The sequence below is a fragment of the Anguilla rostrata genome, chromosome 17 (assembly GCF_018555375.3).
Source record: "Anguilla rostrata isolate EN2019 chromosome 17, ASM1855537v3, whole genome shotgun sequence".
Classification (NCBI taxonomy): Eukaryota; Metazoa; Chordata; class Actinopteri; order Anguilliformes; family Anguillidae; genus Anguilla; species Anguilla rostrata.
In genome coordinates, this window is record NC_057949.1 from 4,703,538 (window position 1) to 4,726,702 (window position 23,165).

Sequence of the window (23,165 nt, forward strand, 5' to 3'; positions counted from 1 at the left end):
ACGCGCTTCAGAGCTAAACGCGCTTCAGAGCTAAACGCGCTTCAGAGCTAAACGCGCTTCAGAGCTAAACGCGCTTCAGAGCTAAACGCGCTTCAGAGCTAAACGCGCTTCAGAGCTAAACGTGCTGCAGAGCTAAACACACTTCAGAGCTAAACGCGCTTCAGAGCTAAACGCGCTTCAGAGCTAAACGTGCTTCAGAGCTAAACACGAGTCAGAGCTAAACGCGCTTCAGAGCTAAACGCGCTTCAGAGCTAAACGCGCTTCAGAGCTAAACGCGCTTCAGAGCTAAACGCGCGCGCGCTGGAAAACCCGGCAAGCTTAACTGCGCTGCCGCGAGCAAAAGCCCGCGCCGTCTGATCAAGCCAAGCGAGACTTACACAGAGTCCACATAACACTTAGACTAAACGCGTACGAGTTAAGGCATCCTGCTGTCACGAGCCTCTAAGACACTGATCCAGAGTTATCGGAACGCGTAATTTACAGCAGTGCTTCAGTGATCAATGACTCTCTTGCTTCATAACTGCACATAAGCCCCCCTTTTTCATACATTGACACCGTTTGTATTGATTTATTTCGACTCGGGCAATAACGCCACAGAGCCAGGTGCTGTGATGTCAAACCTTGTTCACACAGAGGTAAAGAGCTGCAATTAGACAGGTAGAGCAGTGTTTTACTGACAGAGCTCAGTCAGGGCTAAACAAGTCACACACAGGACAAGTGCAGGGTAGCATATATCCCCTGAACCACACCGCATTGTTACAACACCAGATTATTCGAGCGTCGAACTCAAAGATTTATCATTGATATTATTGTTATTGGTATTATTATTACAAAAATAATTATCATTACTTTATAGTGCTTTTCTTTCACGGTGCAAAAAGTCTTTACGCAATATAAGCAGAGAAATCAAATAATCTCTTCGATGGCTCAATCATTTTGGCTTTAATCTATGGTTTTACACATAAATGCAGCTCCCTTAAGACAAAACACAGAACCCTTGCACACAAATATCAAATATATCATATCTTCTTATCTTTGACTCACTATTAAATTTTATTCACAACCACAGTGTAATGCATTTGGAATAGCCAAAATTGAGTTTGCAAACTGTTTTTTCCAAAATAAAGTGGTGGTTGTGCAGAAAACATATCTCAGAGTTAAAAGACATTTTCATTGAAGCAGGCCACGCTCAGAGCAGGAGAATTTAGACCAAAATTTGGCACAAACTCTGCTCCTCTGAGCCTTGTTCCCTGCAGCTACCTCACGTGTGTGTGTGTGTGTGTGCGTGTGTGTGTATGTATGCGCGTGTGTGTGTGTGTGTGTGTGTGTGTGTGTGTGTGTGTGTGTGTGTGTGACTACACAGTCTTCTCTGGGACTTAACTCACTTACACTGCACTCCAGTGGATTTACTCAATTGAATTGCGGACAATCAAATGGTTACACATGATTGCTTAAGTGTGGTATAATGGGTAAGGAGTTGGCCTTGTAACCTAAAGATCACAGGTCCAATACCCGGGTTGGACACTGCTGTTGTACCCTTGAGAAAGGTACTTAACCTGCATTGCTTCAGTATATATCCAGCTGTATAAATGGATGCAATATAAATGCTATGTAAAAAGTAGTGTAACTTGCTCTGGATAAGAGCGTCTGCTAAAAGCCTGTGATGTAATGTAATGTAATGCTATAAATGTACCTGATATATTTGAGTGGCTTGCATGTCTGCAGCTTAGACATTAAATGAATGTGTTTAATAAATATGAACTGGTTCAGTATGTTTTCAACAGACGCTCATTTCTTTTACTCAGTGTAGCAGCATTTAAGGCATTGTGTGTCTCTGGAAGACACAAAGCATCAGTAAGTTTCTCGCCAATTCTACCACTGGAAGGTCGGTTGTTCAACCAATAGGCAGCTAGAGAAAGGCGGGCAATCTCACATGATTGGAGAGACTGCGAAATAAATTGAAACGAATGAAATATCCCGATCCACGAGAATCTGGTCTGTCGCAGAGACCAGCTGCTATGGTTCTACCAGCCATGCAAGTTTTTTTGTTCTTGAGAGACCCTCTTCCGTCAGCAAGAATATCTAACGATTTGCACAATTCTAATGTAGTTTTTCAGGACCGGGGTGTCAATTCCATGAATTCAGGAAACAGGTTTAAGTAGACATGTATCTTTATCATTTCACAGGTCTTCAGATAGGCACCTTGAAGGTTCATTCATATCTTATGGCGCCAAACCATTATCCACTGTGATGCAATGTCATTTCCTTCTAAGAGGTCATGCTCCGTCACAGGTGGACTTAAGGGACAGTTATTTAGGATGTGGTCCATATCCTGATTTTCTGCACCACATGAGCATCTCCCATGTTCGCTCAATCCCCATCCAACCATATTTGATTCTGTTTTTCCCACTCCAGATCTTGCTCTATTCTCTCTGTTTAGTGATGTTCCATTTGGCAAACTCTCCATTTGGTTTTAGGATGTGTTAACTGGTCTTGCTCTCTCCATATTTTACCTTGAAGGTGGAAGCACCTTAATGACCGTACCTGTACCTGTCTCTAACTCTAACTCTAACTCTATGGGGCGACATAGCTCGGGGTTGTCTGGCAGTCGGAGGGTTCCCGGTTCGATCCCCCGCCCTGGGTGTGTCGAAGTGTCCCTGAGCAAAACACCTAACCCCAATTGCTCCCAACAAGCTGATTGGTACCTTGCATGGCAGCCTTTCACCGTGTGTGTGTGTGTGTGTGTGTGTGTGTGTGTGTGTGTGTGTGTGTGTGTGTGTGTGTGTGTGTGTGTGTGTGTGTGTGTGTGTGTGTGTGTGTGTGTGGGTGACGGAGAGGCATCAATTGTAAAGCGCTTTTGATAAAAGCGCTATATAAATGCAGTCCATTTAATTGATGCAGTTTGCTTACTATACCAAGCAAACTTCACTTTGTAAACCACACATTGGTAAAGGGGTCAGTAAAATGAGTGAATTGCAAATTCTAATTCATGAACCGGACGTTTAAATTTAAACTGATTTCCTGCGACGGCTGAGCTGACGTGAAGCTGACCCCAGCCCCGGCGGCTTTCGAAGCGAATGAGCGTTCGCTCGACGCGAATCCGACGGTGCTTCTCGCGAGCGCGAACGTGCCTGCCCTGGGAAAGAGGCTGAAGCGAAGGCAGCGAAGAGCGCACCCTCCTCATCTTCATTCCGCTGTCATTCCACTCCGCTCCACACGCACGCGTGCGGTGCTGCCCTTTTCCCTCTGCCCGTAAACTACAGCAGTGTTCGCAGCCCCTCGGCACGCCTGCACTGTGGACGTGCGGGACGCCACCGGAATAAAAACAGCCAGAGCAGCGATTCTGCAACATGAAACCCAATGCACGAAAAAAAAATTAATTATCCCCTCCAGTTGTGTAGGTTTATTTGCATTTTTAGTGAAATTTGCAAATCAACTGGTCACAAGATATACCGTTTGAAAGTGGTAAAACTCACAGTTCTCTCTCTATAAACCATTATTTTACCATCTCAATGTTTCAGCGACAAAGGTTCCTTCCTTTGTAACTTGTGGGAAGGCAAAACATGCTTGGGGAGTTCCGCAACTTCTATGTATTTTGGAAATCCACAGACAACACAAATCATGGTAAAGTCAGTATCCTTATCACGGCAAGAACAAAATTAGTAGCTTTTAGTCCCAGAAATGTGCTAACTTTATTGAAACATAGATGGAATGTCCATTGTTTACCATTGCAGAAATTATCATTGTTGTCTGCTTCACCATTGCAAACACGGAAACAATTCCGTGTATATATGAAACATTTCGATTCTCCGGTTTATATATACTCTCTGGAAGGTGAGCCCACCTACAAGGTTCTCTGACCAGTACTGACCAAGCAGTCCCTCAGTAAAGCCAATGGGACCTGCCAAGCAACAACTCAACATGGACAGCACTAATTCTTCCCAGTACACAACCAGCCAGCCAGTTTCAAGCTATTAAACTGAGACAACTGAGAAGCATTTTAGCTAGTGAAATGATGTTTCTGACAGCTTATGAGTTGTTAGGTTTGCATAAAAGGACACGCATTGTTTTTCCTGTGTAAACAAACCATAACCTTTTTCAGTATGTACACTGAAAATGTTATGTACCGGGAAAAAAGTGCTTGAGACTTCATACCTATGAAGGTTGTTTTTTACAACAAAAATGCATTTTGCAATGCCTAAGTCCAAACAGGACACTCAGCACACTCAGCACACCTTGGAATAAATCACTTGTCTGGGTATTTCTGAGGAGGACAGTGAGAGCAGCTTTGACTCCACAGCAGAGGGCATGTTCAATGAATGAATTCATTCCATTTCATATCTGAGCACGTAAATACATTCTAACAATATGTTTTATTATCATTTACCACACTTATAAATAGGGAATAGGCCTGATTCTCAATAATAAATGTGGCATGTGAAACTGTGGCATTTGACATGTTGATGGCGGGGTATTTTACGTAAACTTCAATCAATGGACTTCAAATCAATGGATTAATAACCTAGATAGCTAATATGGTTATTTTCTACAATCTTCCAGACCTGCTGCTGCCAGAGGTGGCAAGGGGAGAGCAAGGAGAGGGACAGGAGGGGGAGTGGGAGAGGGAGAGGGAGAGGGAGGATGAAGGGCAGGGGGAAAGTCAGCTAATTTCAGCACCGGCTCATTGTTTTCGCGTTCTATTTTATTTAAATATTCAGTTTATTTTGAATGGGTGAAAATCAGTTGAAAAAATTGCAAAAATCCAGGTGAGCTTCCGTTACCTTGTTTCAGTAATATTTAGAATAATTCTGGAAAAAACAAACTACCAAGAGTTATCATTCAGAAGAGAACAGGATTATGCCTGTATTCAGAAGGTTTCAAAAAACTGTAACCGTTTTATTTTGGGTATATCATTCTCAGGCTTGCTACAAGGGGATGCTACAAGGGTTACAAAGTGGCTAAACAGCTAAAACCGCAAAAACTACAAACGTACATAATCCCATCAAAGAGGCCAATGCACCAACTGCCCCCGAAGTCTTGGTTAGTTGCGCTAATCCGAATTATCCTGTAAGAACAACAGCCTCTGGATGCTCCAATTAGAGGCTAGCGTAATTGCTCAATACACACTGGAGGCACGTGATGTAATTCTGCTCTGAGATCAGAAGAATCCAGGAAAAATGCTTAGGTGGATACACTAAGACCTGTATTCAATCAACATTGGTCATTAGATTTGACTTACTAGTTCAAACATTTCATAATATATAGTCTAACCTGGGCAGTGCTGTCGTCTCCCAGCAACAAGGTCCAGGGTGCGAATCCGGCCTGGGTCGTTCTGTGTGAAGTTTGTATGCTCTCCCCGTGGATTTTACTGGGTACTCCAGTTTCCTCCCACAGTCCAAAGACATGCAGGTTGGCTAACTGAAGACTCTAAATTGTCCATAGGTATGAGTGAATGAGTGAGTGTGTGTGTGTGCCCTGATAGATAGTCCAGGGTGTATTCTTGCTTCTCGCCTAATGCACGCTGGGATAGGCTCCAGCACCCCCTGCGACCTTGCCCAGGATAAGCGGGTATACATAATGGATTGATGGATTGATAATTTAACCTTTCAGCTCTTCCCTGTGAAAAGATTTTTTTCTGCATGATTGTCAAATGTTTAGAAATATCCATAATCAACTTGCCAAACTGTATTTATGATGGAGCAAAGTAGTTGTAAATAAAATGAGAAAATAATTATATATTTAAGTAAGACTAACAGACAAATGATGATTGATTTGACACATACAACTGGCTTTTCACTCATGCATTTTATACACTCGGTTAGCTGCTTTACCAAGATTTCAATTTTTATTGGTTCATTCTGAATAAATTTCAAGCTCCAGTCACGAACCACACAGTAAAAAAAAAAAAAAATTGTGTAAACAAAAAAAACTTTTGTTCATTTTTCAAAGAGTGGCCTTTGGCATAATATTAACCTCATCTTAACCCTTGCCGTGCACAACAGGATGTTCGTTCAAAAGCGGCGCTAAAATTATCTTTCCATGCCTCCATTCTCCACGAAACTCTGTGATCTTTTCTTTTGGCCGTAAGACGCGTGTAGAGCGCGAGCTCGCACGTCCGATTCCCTCCGCGGCGCCGTTTCACGCTGCGCTAAGCCCGTTCCTGCGGAAGACCCCAGGGTGAGTTTTTCAAATCGCAGAACGAGAATAAAAAAGCAACACAAATTCAAAAGACTTCAAAAGAAGGGGAGATAATCGAGCGCGGCCCGATCCAGAGAGGCCCGGAAGCTTCTCGGCGCTGCCTGCCTTTTGTTCGGGGCTCTCGCCGGCTCTCGCCTTCCCGACGCTTCGCCGCGGCGAGCGCTCTCAATCGCGCCTCGTTAGGCGGACGACGCGCTTAAGCGCGCGCGTGAGGGGCGAGGGACTCAGCGAAGTCACGTGTGCGGGCCCTGCTTTGATCAGAAAAGGGACAAAGGGGCCTACCCAGCCACACAAGGCGACACAAGCACCCGTATGGGACTCAGCACCCACTTCAATCATGTAAGACCGTGTCAACCGCATTAATGGCTTGCGGGTTTGATTCCCAGGCGGGGCACAGCTGTTGCATTTTTGAGCACTTAACCTGAGTGGCTTCAATAAATATCCTGCTATAAAAATGGATTGTATTGACAAGACTGTAAACCAAAAGTTTCCTATGGAGCTTCTGCTGAATGTCTAAATGTTTCACCACGAAACAAATTTCCGTTCTGTCAGTAGAACAAGAGGGCATAAGTGACAATTGGCTCAAAGTAAATACTGAGAGGACTTCTAGGGGCTTGTGTCTTGCAGTGTTGCCTCAATAGTTCTGCTCGTGAAGTCTTCTGCAGACAGTAGTCACCGACACATCCATGTCTACCGACTAATGGGTGTTTCTGATCTGTTGGACAGGTGTTCAGGGGTTGGCCTACCAGGCCCATTGCGATTACTGAGCGCACCAGTGCTCTCTTTCTTCTTTATGATGCTCCAAATTAAGGATGGGCACAAGTACTCTGGGATTCAAGTGTTTGAAAGACAAAAACAGCTTGAGCACTACACAGTAATCGATAGACAGTGTCGTTCTACGGATAATAACGTTAGTTTCAGAAATCCAGCAGTCTATAGCTATTTCAGCAGGTGTTGTGACCAGGGCTTGACATTAACACCGGCTGAGCAGAATTCGGGTGTCTGCATGGTTGTCAAATGTATGTGGAGTTCTAGCGTTGGGGCAATAAGGATGTACTGAACAGAACAAGCAAACCCTCACACCGAGCTGCCTGTCCAGGCCAGCAGAACGCTTCACATACTGACCCCATCTGTAGAGCAGCGGCAGTCCGAACGCCGGGGCTGCCCCCCCCCCCCCACCCCGGACCCAGAGCGGAACAGAAAGTCCCCGGGGACGGGCGCAGGGTTCGAGTGCACTCTCTGCCGTCCCGCGAGCGGCTCCATCCCCAGCCCCCAACCCCCCACCCCCCCAGGCTGCCCCGATTGAATTAGCGAATTAGTTTATTGGGCCGTGGTGCTCATAAAGACGAGGCGGAGGGCTCTCTGTTCCTCTCAGATAAGAGACGGGAGCGGGGGAAGCGCCAAGATGCCACCGGCGGGGCCCGGAATCCCCAAAAGTACGACTGGCATTCTCGCCCGGCAAAAACCTCATTCCAGAGAAATTACAAGTCACCCATTTAAGATTTAAAATCTGCATTTAGCTGCGCTGGTCCCTCTGAAACAATTTGTTTTGGATTAAAATACTTTTCTGTGCTCTGTTGATCTTGCCTGGTTTAACTGATCCTGCAAATATGGCCAGAAAGCACTTTTTGAGAGCATTTCATTGGTTCCAATACACCAGACAAGATCAGTAAAGCGTAGAAAAGAATTTCAATCCAAAACAATCCCACGTCTGCCCTGAAAGGAATCGCATCACCAGGAGTGCGCTGCAACTTAAAGTGATCTCGTAGCATACGAATTGCTTTTAGACAAAAGCCGTCCGATCAATCAGCGAACTCCTTACTCTTTTATGTCCAGAATAAATTATTTAATCGGGGAGGCTCTGATTAATTAATCATGTAATTGATTGTAGCTTTTTAAAAAAAAGTTTTTAAAAGGTTCCTCGGGGTAGAAATCCAAGGAACGTCTGGTTCCCTGTATCAAACATTTATGAATCAACTTTGCAGGGAACGTGGAGCCTGTATGTGCACAGCTCCTCAAACTAGTCTCATTTCCTGGGGTTCATTTCACAAGGTGACAATAATGTTAAATCCAACTGGATTCAAAATGAATATTTTTGCATGAACGACAGGGCTTTCCCCCGTGCCAGGGAGAGAAGGGGCACCGGTTCGGAGTTAAATGTAGCAGGCAGTACCACTCTGCTAACAGACCTCCTGAGCTGCAGAACCTTACATTCATTTTTGTAAACAGCGCCTTTCAGAACGGGCCAGTTCTCACTTGGCTGAACCGTACTGTGCAGAAGTGCTAGACTCCAGAACATTCTAATCGACCAGCACCGCGTGTCATGTCAGTCCTGAGAGGGTACAGACCGGCCTCAGCACGCTCTCTACCTCACACCCGATACCGCCAACAGCCCCACACCCCACCCATTCCAGAGGGCGAAGTTTCAGCATGCTCTCTACCTCACACCCGATACCACCAACAGCCCCACACCACACCCAATACAGAGAGTGGGGTTTAAGTACGATCTCCACCCCATTCCAGAGACAGAAGAACAAGAAATCCTCTGCGATGGTTATCCGCAAAAAAATAATAATAATACACGATTAAATGCAAAGGAAAATGTCCTCGGACAACGAAGAACACAAGTTGAGAACTACACGGCTCTGATACTGCGTAGAGCCGAGGGCTAAGAGAGCAGGAGCCGGCTGAAGCAAAGATAAAAAAGCACCGTATTACAGCGTCTCGCCGGGGAAAGAGAAAACGATTTACCCTCGGTGACAAACGTATAGTTTCATGGGGATCTGAGCACGCGGGCATTGCTCAAGAAACCCCAAATTAAGAGAGGGGGGGAAACCGTCAAGCTGAGCTCAGCGCTTTTTGATCCGCGCTCTTCTTCCGGCAGCCGCCGGGTAAAACGGAGCCGGTCTCCTGAGTAACGGCCGTCGCCTCGTAAGCCACCTGCGATTGGCCGTCATTACGGGGCACGTGCTGAAGAAGATCTGCGGCTCAAACGCCCGCAGGCTTATAACTGCCGTCAGGTTCAGGCCCTCGCACGTGACGTGAGTGTAGCACAGTGGGTAAGGAACTGGGCTCGTAACCGAAAGGTCGCCGGTTCGATTCCCGGGTAAGGACACTGCCGTTGTACCCTTGAGCAAGGTACTTAACCGGAATTGCTTCAGTATATATCCAGCTGTATAAATGGATACAATGTAAAATGCTATGTAAAAAGTTGTGTAAGTCGCTCTGGATAAGAGCGTCTGCTAAATACCTGTAATGTAATGTAACATCACCAGCTCAAAGCCTCCAGTCCTAAAGTACTAGACCTGAATTTTACTGAGAGTGCAATCGCAATGCGACAAGTCCAAAAACACCTCGAACAAATAGTTTCATGACTAGAACACGAGTATATCAATTCATAAACACACATAATTGTTATATATCCCATATTTAAACTGGCTGTTTGTGTCGCAGAAGTGTGCTGCTGCTGTTCTAAGTGCCTTCATTGCACCGATAAAACTTTATCTCAAAGCACTGAGAGAAAAATCGTCTTTCATGGGTCTCCATAAAAACCTGCGGCCGCTTATGAGAACCTTAATAACAGCAGGCTGGCAGGACCTAAGGTTCATAAATGTCTAATGTCACCCAGGCCCTGCATCATATCTGAAGAGTGGCAGTGTAGCATAATGGGTAAGGAGTTAGTCTTGTAACCTAAAGGTCCCAGGTTCGATTCTCGGGTAGGACGCTGTCATTGTGCCGTGGAGCAAGGTACTTAACCTGCATTGCTTCAGTATACATCCAGCTGCATAAAAGGATGCATTTAAATGCTGTGCAGAACGTTGTGCAAGTCGCTCTGGATAAGAGCGTCTGCTAAACGCCTGTAATGTAATGTAATGTAAAAGAGTGGGGAGACTAACCGCGGCAGAGTCCCCCCCCCCCGTACCCCGACCCTGCGAATAAAGAATCAAATAGGTTCCCCGGCTCACGCGAGAAGATCAGCTCCGCGTGACAGACTGGTCGTTAAAGCGTGAGCTCTCCGTCTCCATTCGTCTCTGAGCTGGTCGTTCGGCGTGCTCGCGCCGTCCCATCGGCTGGCCGCCGCCGCGATTAGCGGAGTCCGCGGCGCTCCGTCGGCAGGACACGCTTAACCGCGCCGGAGACCCCGCGGTCCGTGCGCAGAGACGGTCGTCACCGCGAGCAGCCGGGGAGCGGGAGATAAGACGAGCGGCTTGTCGGCCTGCGCAAGACGCCCCGATACCGCACGTGCTCGCAGCGCAAACGGGGAAGGGAGAGAGCGGGGAGGAACGCGGAAGGACGAGCGAGCCCCTGCGTCTGCGGGGGGTTCCTGATCACGTGACTGACGGCTGGACCCGGCACAGTACGCTGAGGAGCGGAGAAACGTACGCATTCTCACCAGTGAGGAAAACGCATTTCGCACAGGTCCTGCAGCACCATGAAAGAAATGCTGCTTGAAGACGAGCATGCCCAAAATTTCAGTCAAAGCAAAAAAGCGTGAATGCGAGAGACCGAGAAGTCCTCATGAATATACACATTAATACGTATAATGATACTGAATGTAATGGGAGCATGTGAATGGCTGTTTATCATTGGAAATAACATCACAGAAATACATGCATACAAGGGCGCAAACAGTAAAGCTCTCTCGTCACTGATATGCTTAAAATATTAACCAGACCTGGACAGAGAGAGCAGTGCAGAGGTAAAGATCAACGCCAAGCCGCAAGACATGGGGTATACGTTCATGAACTGCTCATTAATAAGGTGATGACCCATATTTGGACCGTAATATTTAGAAGTTATGTTGAATGTGCAAGTTCCAATGCATAGGTTATGTGCTGTATTGTGGATCAGCACTAAATAAAGTCAAGTTATGAACATTTAAATTCCACAGAGCTCAGAGCATTTGACAAACTGCATGCTGGACAGTTTCTCTAATTACTACACGCTGGACAGTTGCTTGTGCTGGCTATACAGAATGGCGGTATAATTTGGCTGGTGCACTGGAAGGTGGGTCCCAGATGCTAAAATGTTTGTGTCGGCCTTATGAAAAGGGCAGTCCAACTTGGCGTCTTCTTACAAAGCAGACCCTCATGCCTGACAGCAGTTTGTGTTAGGAATAGAGATCGACCGATCAATCAGCCTGGCTGATTTATCAGGCTGATATGGCTGATTTATCGGGCTGATATGGCTGATTTATCGGGCTGATATGGCTGATTTATCGGACTGATATGGCTGATTTATCGGGCTGATATGGCTGATTTATCGGACTGACATGGCTGATTTATCGGGCTGACATGGCTGATTTATCGGGCTGATATGGCTGATTTATCGGACTGACATGGCTGATTTATCGGGCTGATATGGCTGATTTATCGGGCTGATATGGCTGATTTATCGGGCTGATATGGCTGATTTATCGGGCTGATATGGCTGATTTATCGGGCTGATATGGCTGATTTATCGGGCTGATATGGCTTATCAGGTTGATACAAGGACATTTTGAGGCAATCGGCATCGGCCGACAGATTTTGTTCCATTTTCTATTTCTTCATTCAAAATCAACGCCTTCTGCCCAATCGTCCAAAACAGAAAAAAATCTTGTCCTAGTTATTAAACGTTAACGCTCTGACTTCAGATTGAAGTCAGTTTGAGGGCCAGCAGACCACACAGCCTCCAGTATGGATAAGGGACATTTGTAACAGCTATCTGCCAGTTTTCAATGTGCCGACAAAAAGCTAAAATCTTGTTCAGCAACGTATATTAACCACATTTATAGTTTATGTATACAGTTTTATAGTTTAGCTATAATAGTTATATATTTCACCCATCATAGTTACAGGCTACATGTTGCTGAACTCTCCACAGAGCACTTCAGCAAAAACTTCAAGTAAACTTTGCTTTTATGTGAAGCCTATATGGCATTACTTGGAGTTTGATTTTGCCGTTGGCATCAAGGCACAGGAAAAAAATTCTCAGACATATTTGGCAAACAGAAAACAAAAACAATGTTGGCAAGAGGGAGGACAGCAGTGGCTCCTAGGAGTATGTGTGTGTCTGTGTGTGTGTGTGTAAGTGTGAACTTGTAATACTACCTTTGTGGGAACCAAATGTCCTCACAAGGATAGAAAGATGAGGAAAATGTATCTTTGTGGGGACCTTTAGCTGATCCCCACAAGGTCAAGGGCCAGCACTAGATAGGAGCAACACAGGTGGTCACCTACAGTGCAGTCGATCTGCAGGGGGCGCCAAACAAAGGGAAGAAAATAAAAATAAAATGCATTTGGATGCAAATTCCACCACTGCCCCCTCCCCCCACACCCTGGTCCGTGTTCACAACACCATCCATCCCTACCCCCCCCTCCCCACACACACCACAACCCCACTCTCCCAGTCCAAAGAGACCACCCCCACCCTGGTCAGTGTTCAATATAGCATCCAGCCCTACCCTCTTCCCCCACCCCACCCCACCCTCCCGGTCCAAAGAGACCACCCCACCCTGGTCCATGTTCACAACACCATCCATCCCTACCCCCCCCCCCCCCCACACACACACCACAACCCCACTCTCCCAGTCCAAAGAGACCCCCCCCCCCCCAACCCTGGTCAGTGTTAACTACAGCATCCAGCCCTACCCCCTTCCCTGACCCCACCCTCCTGGTCCAAAGGGACCCCCACCCCCACAACTCCATCCTGGGTCGTGTTGCACCATCGCACCACCCCTTCTACATCCAGGGCGAAACACTGCCGTCAAAGCTGGCTTCACAGCTGATTTTAAAGGCGATTTTCCAAACCGCCTCATCCGATGCCAACTGTTTATGGGTTTTAACACTTTTAAGAGTGACAAGTAAACATGTCACACAGACCGCTGTGGAGTAAATAATCTGGTTAAATAACTGCGGTGAAAACGACACAAACACGGAGCTCCTTTTCACGCTGCGTCATCGCGTTTCGGAATTCAGCGAGTGAACAGGGTCTGACGGGATTGGTTCTGCTCCTCAGCACAGAAAGTTTAAGCATCACGCTCGGGTGCAAAGGCCATGCCTACGCTCGCTAAAGATCCACACTCGCTGTTTTTACCCGAAGATTCAACCCACTGCCTTCATCAGTGAAACGGTTTTGGGTGCTGATAGCAATCTTTTACACGCAGGTGTACAAGATAATTAGAGAAGAACTATCAATCAGAGCCTCTATTTTCAGGAACGCCGTTGACAAGAACTTCACTTACTGGCCACAAATCCAAGAAGTAGCAAAATATTTAATTGGGAATGGAGAGCGATGTGATTTATGCCATTCCGTTTACAACTGAAGGTTTGCAGATGTAAGGAAATCAGAAACTACATTCAGAAAAGTTCCGCACAAAATTTTTTAGTTAAGATTTCAGCATAATCCCTTCATCAGTGAAATTGCGTGATGGCAGTCTTGTAGATCCAGCTCTACAGAATCACCACAGGTGTACAAAGCTAATTTAGAGGGAACCAGCAATCAAAGCCTCTATTTTCAGGTAGGCTATTAAGAAGAACTTAATTTGTTTGACAGTGTACACAAAAAGTATGCTCTGATTTAACGCCTTTGTGCAGATGCCAAATCCTCCCCCATTTAGGGGGTGTTTTATGTAGGGCTTTTTAACCCTAGACGTGAGAATCACAGAGACTTGGAAAATGGCTTAACAGAAGCAAGACGCTTGTGCCATTTACAACACTAGATTGGTTTATATTCAAAATTTTGGTTGAAATAGGTTGAAGTGTCTCAACTGCAATTATCATGGTGAAAATGCAAAAATGAAGCTTTTCTCGTTCAGTTTGAAATGAAACACTGAGAAATCACAATCACATATATAAAACAGGTAAAGCTTACAAGTCCTGGATTATAAACTCCGTGACCATAAGTGTGATATGCAGAACTACTAAAGATCTAGGGAGAAAAATGTAAGCAGTTTACCCTGGTGTCCCTTAATGTCTCCAAATATATCCAAAATGTCAAATTGTGCATTGAAGTAAATCATATTATAATCATATATTTTAAAATAAATCAACTTTTTTGACTCACAAAACTCATTTTTACATCATTTCATCAGTATATAGGTCTAAGGGTCAAAAAACATATCCAAAACCTCTGAAATGCTATAACTGAATAAGTGAAAGTACTAATACATATATCTTCACCATGTTTGCATGTTCATATGTTATTGTTAGAAAAGGCTGTTGTCTCTCTAGAAAGTTGTTTCTAATGACCAATGCAAATATAACAAATATCAAAAATATAACACAATGTAAATAACTGAAATGTTACAAGTAGTAATACATATATCTTCACCATGTTTGCACGTATCCTCGCTAGACTTCATGGTTCCTCTTCTTCTTCTCACCCACTCCATGGATTTACCTTAGCCATGCTGGTGAGCTGGCAAAATTAGAAAAATCTTCCAAATGCCAAAGAAAAAAAACATTACGACTGCTTGCATGGACAATGCTACAGTCGACTGCAACGCTGTGCAGAACAACAACCATTCCTGTTGTTTTACTCTCAATCGTTGTTATGAACTTCCAATGAAACCAATGCCACACACCAATGTCCTCTACTGGATAAAATACACCCTTTCAATCAAACCCGAATGAACTGAAAAGAGTTACAGCCGCTTAAAAAGGAAGTGGGGTTTTGCATGTGGCCGATGCAAATGCCTACCCCCAGTTACTATTTGTGTGTTTATTTCTCAAGTGGATTGTTCAAGTCTCCCAGAGTGTATTATCTAGTGTGTCATGCCTGGGGGGTAGATGAGACTGCAGGGAGGGGGTGCTTGTTAAATGGACAAACTACACAACAATGATGGCACTTTGAAACTCCGATTTGGCTTAGTTGTTGTGCATCGTCTACTAATAAAGCTATAACAATTTGTTGCTTCCATTTATAGTTTGGTTGCAGTAGCACTGAATGTCGGTGTTCATGGCATCAAGGCCACTTGTAGAAGTTAATTTGAGAATAACTACTAATTACAGATAAGGACTACTTACTCATGACAGCTAATCAAAAATGGTTTAACCTTTTTGGTTTAAAGGAGTACCATGGTGGTTGAACGTGACACTTCCCAGTTGTCTTCAGGCAACAACAAAACAATTGTGCATATTTTTTTTATTCTTCAGTCATTTCAATGTACTTTAAAACATATTTTTCTAAGCCTAAATTTCCCACTATAAAAATTCACCCGAACCATCTGGGCGTGGTAATGAGAATCAGTTAGCTATGATTGACAGACCGTGCCCCATTACCATAGCTACCCCCATGATACGCACTCTCTTTCGGAGACTGAATTTTCACAAGCTAGCTAGCTTAGTAGTATATCAAGTATCGATAGATAGCTAAGGTAAGGACGTTGACTTATATCCAGTTATAATTTTTGCTATCTAGCTAGCCAAGTTAAGATAAAAGCACAACTATAATGTCCTCATAAAAGCAAACTAGCAAGCTAACGTTATCGATAACATTGCCTTATGAAAGCAAACCTCCTAGCTAGCTAACGTTAGCTAGCTAGCTAAATGAATATAACCAGAAATAATCTAAAGGCACTCTAATTTAAGTGAACCTAACGTTAGTCAAATATTTGCATTGTCTGAACAGCAGGACGGTGTGTCCTGTCAGATTACGGGGCGTGGAAATAGGAGTGGTTACTGTATTCGTGACGTAGCAAAATGACAACTTTCTCAACCGGTTGAAAATAGGACGATGAATTTAAAACGCATATTTCTCCAAAAATACAGAACGGACATATTTAATACTTTGCTCATTGTGTTTCTTCAATGCCTCTTGTGCAAATAGCACATAAAACCGAGAGAGTGTGAAAATCACCATGGTACTCCTTTAAAAGCTATTCATCAAAGCACTATATGTAGGACAAATGCCATTATTTTATTTAAGATGTCCCATCTGATTCCAGACTGTTGGTGAACCTGGTGGAGCCTCAAGCCAAAGTTTTTGAACAAATCACAGTAGAGACTAGGAGAATTCTACGCAATTTGCATTTGTCCTGAACAAATACATGTTGACTACATCCACAATCAATTTTTTTCTGTGAATCACTGAATTTGCCAACCTGTGTTTTATAAAAAAAATTATATTAATAACAAGTGCATTCAATTGTGATTCAAAGTTAAAGATAAATTTTGCCTGGATACGGAGTCTTGCTGAGAATGAGCTCGACAACATCGTACAGGTAATCCCAAATCAGGCTTCTTTCAATCTCACAATCACCTGGATGTCCCCGGAGATTAAAAATATTTTTTTTGCTGCCTCTTGGAAACTACTCATGCTTAAACAGTGTTGAAAGCTATGAAGAATTCATTAAGTTAGCCACCAAGATGGATTACCCCATGAAAATACAAACCTTAACCTAATGCCTCTAACACTCACATACGGAGTGATCAGGTGTGAATTAAAAAAGCGCTGCAATCTCTTGACCCGTTATTTTAAGGCTAATGGAATATCCTTCAAGACATTTCTACACTTGATTGATTACACTTATTTTTACCATATTTAACACATGGAGACTTCCTGAACTGTCTCGCTCTACACCTTTCAGAGAACGGTGTGCATTTTCTGTATGAATGATATTAACTTTACGGTGATACGCTGCTTCAGTGATGCTACCCATATCTCATGACTTCATTTCAGGAATTTATATAGCACTTCATTCTTCATTCACACTATTCCATCGACAGTAGATGTGCAACCTTGTTTCAGTCTTTCTCATGGTGCTTAGTCATTTGGGAATCCCAAGGGGTGGGGTTCAGAGTGAAAGGGAAGGGTGCGGTGTGTGAGGGGGAGGAGCTTAGGGTGAAAGGGAGGGGTGGGGTGTGTGAGGGGGCAGAGCTCAGAGTGAAAGGGAGGGGTGGGTGTGTGAGGGGGAGGAGCTTAGGGTGAAAGGGAGGGGTGGGGTGTGTGAGGGGCGGAGCTCAGAGTGAAAGGGAGGGGTGGGGTATGTGAGGGGCGGGAGCTCAGGGTGAAAGGGAGGGGTGGGGTGTGTGAGGGGGAGGAGCTTAGGGTGAAAGGGAAGGGTGGGGTGTGTGAGGGGGCGGAGCTCAGAGTGAAAGGGAGGGGTGGGGTGTGTGAGGGGGCGGAGCTCAGGGTGAAAGGGAGGGGTGGGGTGTGTGAGGGGGCGGAGCTCAGGGTGAAAGGGAGGGGTGGGGTGTGTGAGGGGGCGGAGCTCAGGGTGAAAGAGAAAGAAGGATAAAGGTAATGAAGTGCCAAAATATTAAATGTAATGTTTTTTCAAACCACTGCTTCAGTTGAATTAGCAAAATGGCACTGAGCACATTGTACACATGAGCCAATATGGTGACACTGAAACAATCAAATTATTCACAATGCACTGAGTTTGCGATCCTGACCTCCCGTGGACAGCTAAAGGTCCCAGAGTGAGGCTGAGTCTCGCTCCAGCACATGTGAAGCACTGAGCACCTTCATGAACTGGCCAAGAGTGCAAAGTGTCTGAAGTAATTACCCCGACATGGATACTCTAATTTGACCCCTGAAGGCCAGTAGTGCTGCTGGTTTTCATTCTTCCCCCTCCAATCAGGACTGATTTAGACCCAGGACACCAGGTGAGTGAGAACTCTGGCTAATTAGCGACATGAATCAGTCTATTAATTATCAGTTAGAAAAGAAAACCACCCAATCTCGCACAATCAGGTTTTTTTACATAACATTACATTACAGGCATTTAGCAGACGCTATTATCCAGAGCGACTTACACAACTTTTACATTGTATCCATTTACACAGCTGGATATATACTAAAGCAATGCAGGTTAAGTACCTTGCTCAAGGGTACAATGGCAGTGTCCTACCCAGGAATCTAACCTGTGACCTTTCGGTTACAAGCCCAGTTCCTTACCCACTGTGCTACACTGCCTACAACAGATTTTCCATGCAAGATGTTACATATGCAAGGATAAAAATGCTTGCTGTAATTACTGCAATGACAGGACATGACGTCGCTGCCTGTGCATCCACAGGGAAAATACACCGTGTCAGCAAAAACATGAGAGCAATGCAGCTAACTGGCCTAGGATTCACACAGTTTCGTTTTTTTCAGGAAGAGAAGACTGAATATTAAAAACACACCTGAGTAATGCAGAGAAAACTTTGAGCATGACCACTGAGCATTAAACTCACACGACTGTGGAGAATCCATAGGAGGCCCGAGCTGCTTCGGGCGAAAACCAAATTAGAACGAGATTGTTCCAGCACCTTCCGTGCTTTGTCTCCCAATTACACAGAGGAGATTTTTTGTCGTTTGTTTCTTGTATGGATTGCCGTCACAGAGCGCACTTGCTGATTTAAGAACTTTTTTTTGATCTCATTAAGGACTGGTTTTCGTTTAATTCGGTTTGGGATTTGGTATAAAAAAAAGGCGGCCATTTCGCGAGCGTGCTGAGAAAGCCTTCTCCCGCTGTACCGGAGGGCCCAAATGAGTTGACGCCGGACTAATTCATCGCCAGCTACAGACAGCGAATGCTCCGGGGAACTGCCGCAGAAATAATTTGCCACAGGGACTTGATAATCTGTTGGCAGCTGCTGTTAGTTTTGGGGTCACGTTGATGAAAATGCATTACCTTGCACAAAGGAAGGAATACAATATGTTTTTTTGGGTTTTTTTTTTTTTTTCAAACATGAATTTTCATTTCAAACATTCACACCAGAGACATCAATGCTGTTTGCTACTTTGCAATATGCTGCATATTTTACAGCATGGATTGAAATGCATTACATGCGGCGTTATGCAAACATCATGTCATTAGCTATCCTTCTGAAGAGCAGAACGGCGGTGCTTTCTTCTGACACTCTGTTAGGATTGGTGTTATAGATGCGAGTGTGGCTGTGGGCATGTGCATTGATTTTTAAGACAAGTAACTGATAGGGATGTAATGGGAATAATATCATTACTAATACTAATATAAACCCCAGGGAAGCATCAGTTTGGGTATTTGGGTAGCACCAATGACTGAAATCTTTAAGTATTAGAATCAAACACCACAAATAACTTGACATTTCAGATACGCCTTTATCTTGAAAGATGACAGATTAGCAATCTGTAACCATGAACTGACAGGATATCCCGTAATTAAGTATTTGTTTAAAAAAGAGACACACTGCTGGAATTCTGACAAATGATCAGACAATAGCCTGAACACTGACCCCACGAAAAGCTTACTTTCTTCTTTCAAAGGGATGGATCAGTTCTCCGACTCTCATTAAAATACATCTCTCTCTCTCTCTCTCTCTCTCCCCCCCCCTTTCCAAACTTGCCTCTCTCTGTGAATATCAATCAAATCGAGATGTTATATGACCTAAAATGGTTCCCGCTGAATTATTGTCTCAGCCCGATGCCTGGGAGACAGTATTTTCACAGTGAAGGATGCCGCCGTCCCGGGTGCATAAAAACGCACTGATGAGAATGGAGACGAATGGGGAGATGGATATCTCCGGACGTTTCCTAAATGGCTAGCTTACCCGCAGCACCGCCCCGGGCCTCCTCGCCGAGGAGGGGGGGGTGGGTCTCCTGCGCTCCGTCTGCCCTTGAGGGGTCACGCGGGGAGGTGCGGCCGCGTTTGGGGAGATCCGCCCGGGTCAGCACTTCAGCGTCTTAATTTAGCGTCGCGCTACGAACCGCGCAGACTCCCGACTCCGAGCGGGGGAAGGCTCTAACGAAGAAGCACTAAAAGACAGCCTGTCTTCTTTTGAAATTCCCTTGGGGGGGAGCGAGGGGGGGGGGGCATGCCAAGAGAGGTAAAAATCATATTCCCAGTCTCGTTACCTCCACCTTTCACTCTCGCCCGCGCCGTCCCTCGAATATAACCACTCAGCAGTCGGGCCACAGAGGCCCAGTCAGGCCCCACCCACGCACTGACACCTTCGGTGCTAATTCACCTGTTAGCAGAGCTCGTAAAGCGCCGCCCTGTCACTGTGTAAAATGCGCCCCGTCAGTGTGAAACGCACTCTGTGTGTGACTTACCGGCACACCGAGCGTTCTCCCGCGTACGGAACGGCTCACCCGCAGGCAGAATTACGAAAGGTTCAAGCGTGCGGACGAGGCTTCCGACCAATGAGATGCGCCGGCGATGGTCAAACCGGACCGGTTCAAAAGAGCTTATCAGACCACTTCAGAGAGCTCTGCGGATATGACTGTCCTCACTGCGCCTGTTCAGCCACAATTTAAAATGTTCAGCATTAAATAAACTCTGGTGCAGGCCACTTGACAACAGTACCGAGTACAATTTCTCTGATAAGAGCACCTTGGATTCCAGTTGTAATCCTATGAATTCTGTTATAGGTAAATTAACAGTTAGCGTTCCGCTGCGTTAGTGGTGACACCAATGCCATCTTCCTTTTTGTTTGCATTTTTTTTTGTTTTTAAACAGACATATTGTAGACGCTAAGGGTAAGCCTGATGTCACGCTGCGACAAGCATGTCAGAGTTTTCCACTGATTTCTCCAGGAGAAAAATTTCCCCAGTCTAATTTCTGAGTGATATTCACTGGGTGTTTCTCCGCATACGTTTGACACAGTCATCACCACACATGACAGCCTCTGACACCCTGGTAACAGATTGACATGAATACTAGCTCCAAAGCACTGATCCCCCCCCCCACCCCACCGCCTCACCACCCCCACACCCCCCAACACCCCTACCCCCCCACCCCACCGCCTCACCACCCCCACCCCCACCCCCACTATCTTCCGCATCAGTTCAATGTTCAACATCGTGTGAAGTACCAATAGAAGGACCCAGAGCAGCAAAGACTTTGTAGGGACTTTGATACATACTGGGTGAATGTTGTCCGGTGTACAGTACCTACATATGTATGATTTATTTGGGCAGAAGACAAATCTTCTGAGAGAGCTATCTGTACAATTTCTCACCTACTTAAATGGGAATTAAATTGCACGTTGATACTAGTTTTACATAATGAATGGGTATCCGTTGCTTCAGCATTAATCACGTGTCATGTAATAGCTGAGGTCTTTTGTTATTGAATAAAAAACATAAGGCCTACTGACAGCATTATGAACCGATTTAAAGTAAAAAGCACTATATCAGCAGTCTAAATCGTATTTATTACCAAAGTACTGTACAATGCTATTATTGCTAATCTTTTGGTAGCCGCTGAAACAAAACAGTAGCCTAAACCATTTATTTCCCGGTTTTAAAAAAATGGTTGCAAGTGCGAAGTGGTAAAACCAGTTTGAAAATCGCGGTCGCATCAACCAGGTGAAAATAATCATTCGTTGAAAATGGGGAACGCACCCACCTGTACCAGTCCAATCCTTTGTCGTAGTGTCTATCAAAGAAATGGGGCTCATTCCCAACTGCCCTAACGTCGGGGTGGACCCTTAACGCTTCCAAAAGAGCCCTCGTGCCTCCTTTCTTCACCCCGATGATGATGGCCTGGGGCAACTTTTTCTCCCCGTAATCCGAGGTGCAATTCGCCCCTCTGCTGAGTCCCTCGCCCGTGGTGCTGAATTCTCGGCGCTCCCTCTCCAGCCCTATATTCTGGAGCCCCGCATTCGTTTTAGTCGGATGTGTCTGTGTTCTGATCCACTCCGCCGTCTTTTGTTCCGTTTGTACATTATCTTCCCGGTTTACCGGGGAGACTGCGTAACCGGCGACCGTCTGCTCGGTCGAGGTACGTTCTAGCAGCTCCTCGGTGAAATAACCCTGAGACGTGGTGGAATAAAGTTTCTCCCTAATCGTCAGGAAAGTTGTCTCCACTGTCACTAGCCTCCCTTGGTACACGTAGTTTTCCTGCAGCGGGAACTGTAACGAGTTGTAACAGTTCATCAAGCTATAGAACAGGTAGGTGATAGAGAGGGAGAGGGTAAACATGAATAAGATCTTCCGAGGCACTTTAGCGGTGAAAACTGAAGTACTGGACCAAAATGCCATCTCTGATAGCAATAATCCCCTCAGAGAAGTGGCCAGACATGTTTTCACCCCAAGCCTTGCATGGACCCAACAATAATAATCTGTCACTATCAGTACTGTTCCCGACAAAACTGCTGGACCCCCACTCACCTTAAAAAATAAAACTAGCAAGCGCACAGCTCGGGCCAGAATAAATCAGATCGTTAAAATTTTTGAAAGAAAATCGCCCGGCTTTCTTAAATATCGATTTCTTATTCCAACGCTGACAGCCTTTGTCACAATTTATAGGACCGGATTTTTAGATTAGACAGGCGGCCGTCTGGTATCTCTCCGAATAAGCAGCTCAATTTGCAATGGGCAGCGCGTGACTGAAGAAGTCCTGACATTTTAAACAAAAAAATACAAGAATTTGACGAAGTCTTGGAAGTCGCGCGCAAGGCACGTCTTCAGTCTCCTACAATTTTTTTCTTCTGCGTTTCTTTTAAATCCAATCCCATTCCCGCACAAGGAATGTGCACAACATTATTTTCCCAATTTCCCTGCGCGAATTCACGGAGTGTTTAATCCAAGCATGGCTGTGAAATTGAAATAGGCTTCTTCCCACAGCCAGTCGTTTATGCGCGAACTTTGTGCAGATGAACGTGAGTGCCCTCTGCATCATATTCATTGACTCCCTGCTTGAGCGCGCTGCCTGTTGACCTAATACCTTTTGTTGATTGGTGGACACGACGTGCGTATCAGCGGCGTGAGCTCATCTGAGCGCGAGTACAGTAACAAACGGCACACGCCGGCACACGGAGGGCTGCTGCCGCTGGACTCAGGTTTCCGGAACCTGTGAAACGGCACTGATAGTACCTCGAAATTGAGAAGCCACCCCCCTCAAAGAAAAGAACGGCTAGGGTCTAATCAAGTTTAAGACAAGGATAACAGTTTTGGATGTATTATTATTATTATTATTATTATTATTATTACTATTATTACTATTATTATTATTCTTATTATAGGTGTTGCTAATAATGATAATATTATTATCATTTGTTGACAGAAATTCT

At 45.0% G+C, this 23,165-nt stretch overlaps 1 protein-coding gene across 1 annotated transcript in view; it reads right to left on the reverse strand.

Moving 5' to 3' along the window:
- The window catches only part of hs3st4 (heparan sulfate (glucosamine) 3-O-sulfotransferase 4), a 117,891-nt gene extending 94,962 nt beyond the window's left edge, over window positions 1–22,929 (reverse strand). Inside the window, exon 1 of the mRNA XM_064315639.1 lies at window positions 21,500–22,929. Within this exon, the coding sequence (XP_064171709.1) occupies window positions 21,500–22,134 (635 nt within the window). The 5' untranslated portion in view covers window positions 22,135–22,929. The remainder of the gene's footprint in view (window positions 1–21,499) is intronic.
- Between the last annotated feature and the right edge of the window lie 236 nt (window positions 22,930–23,165).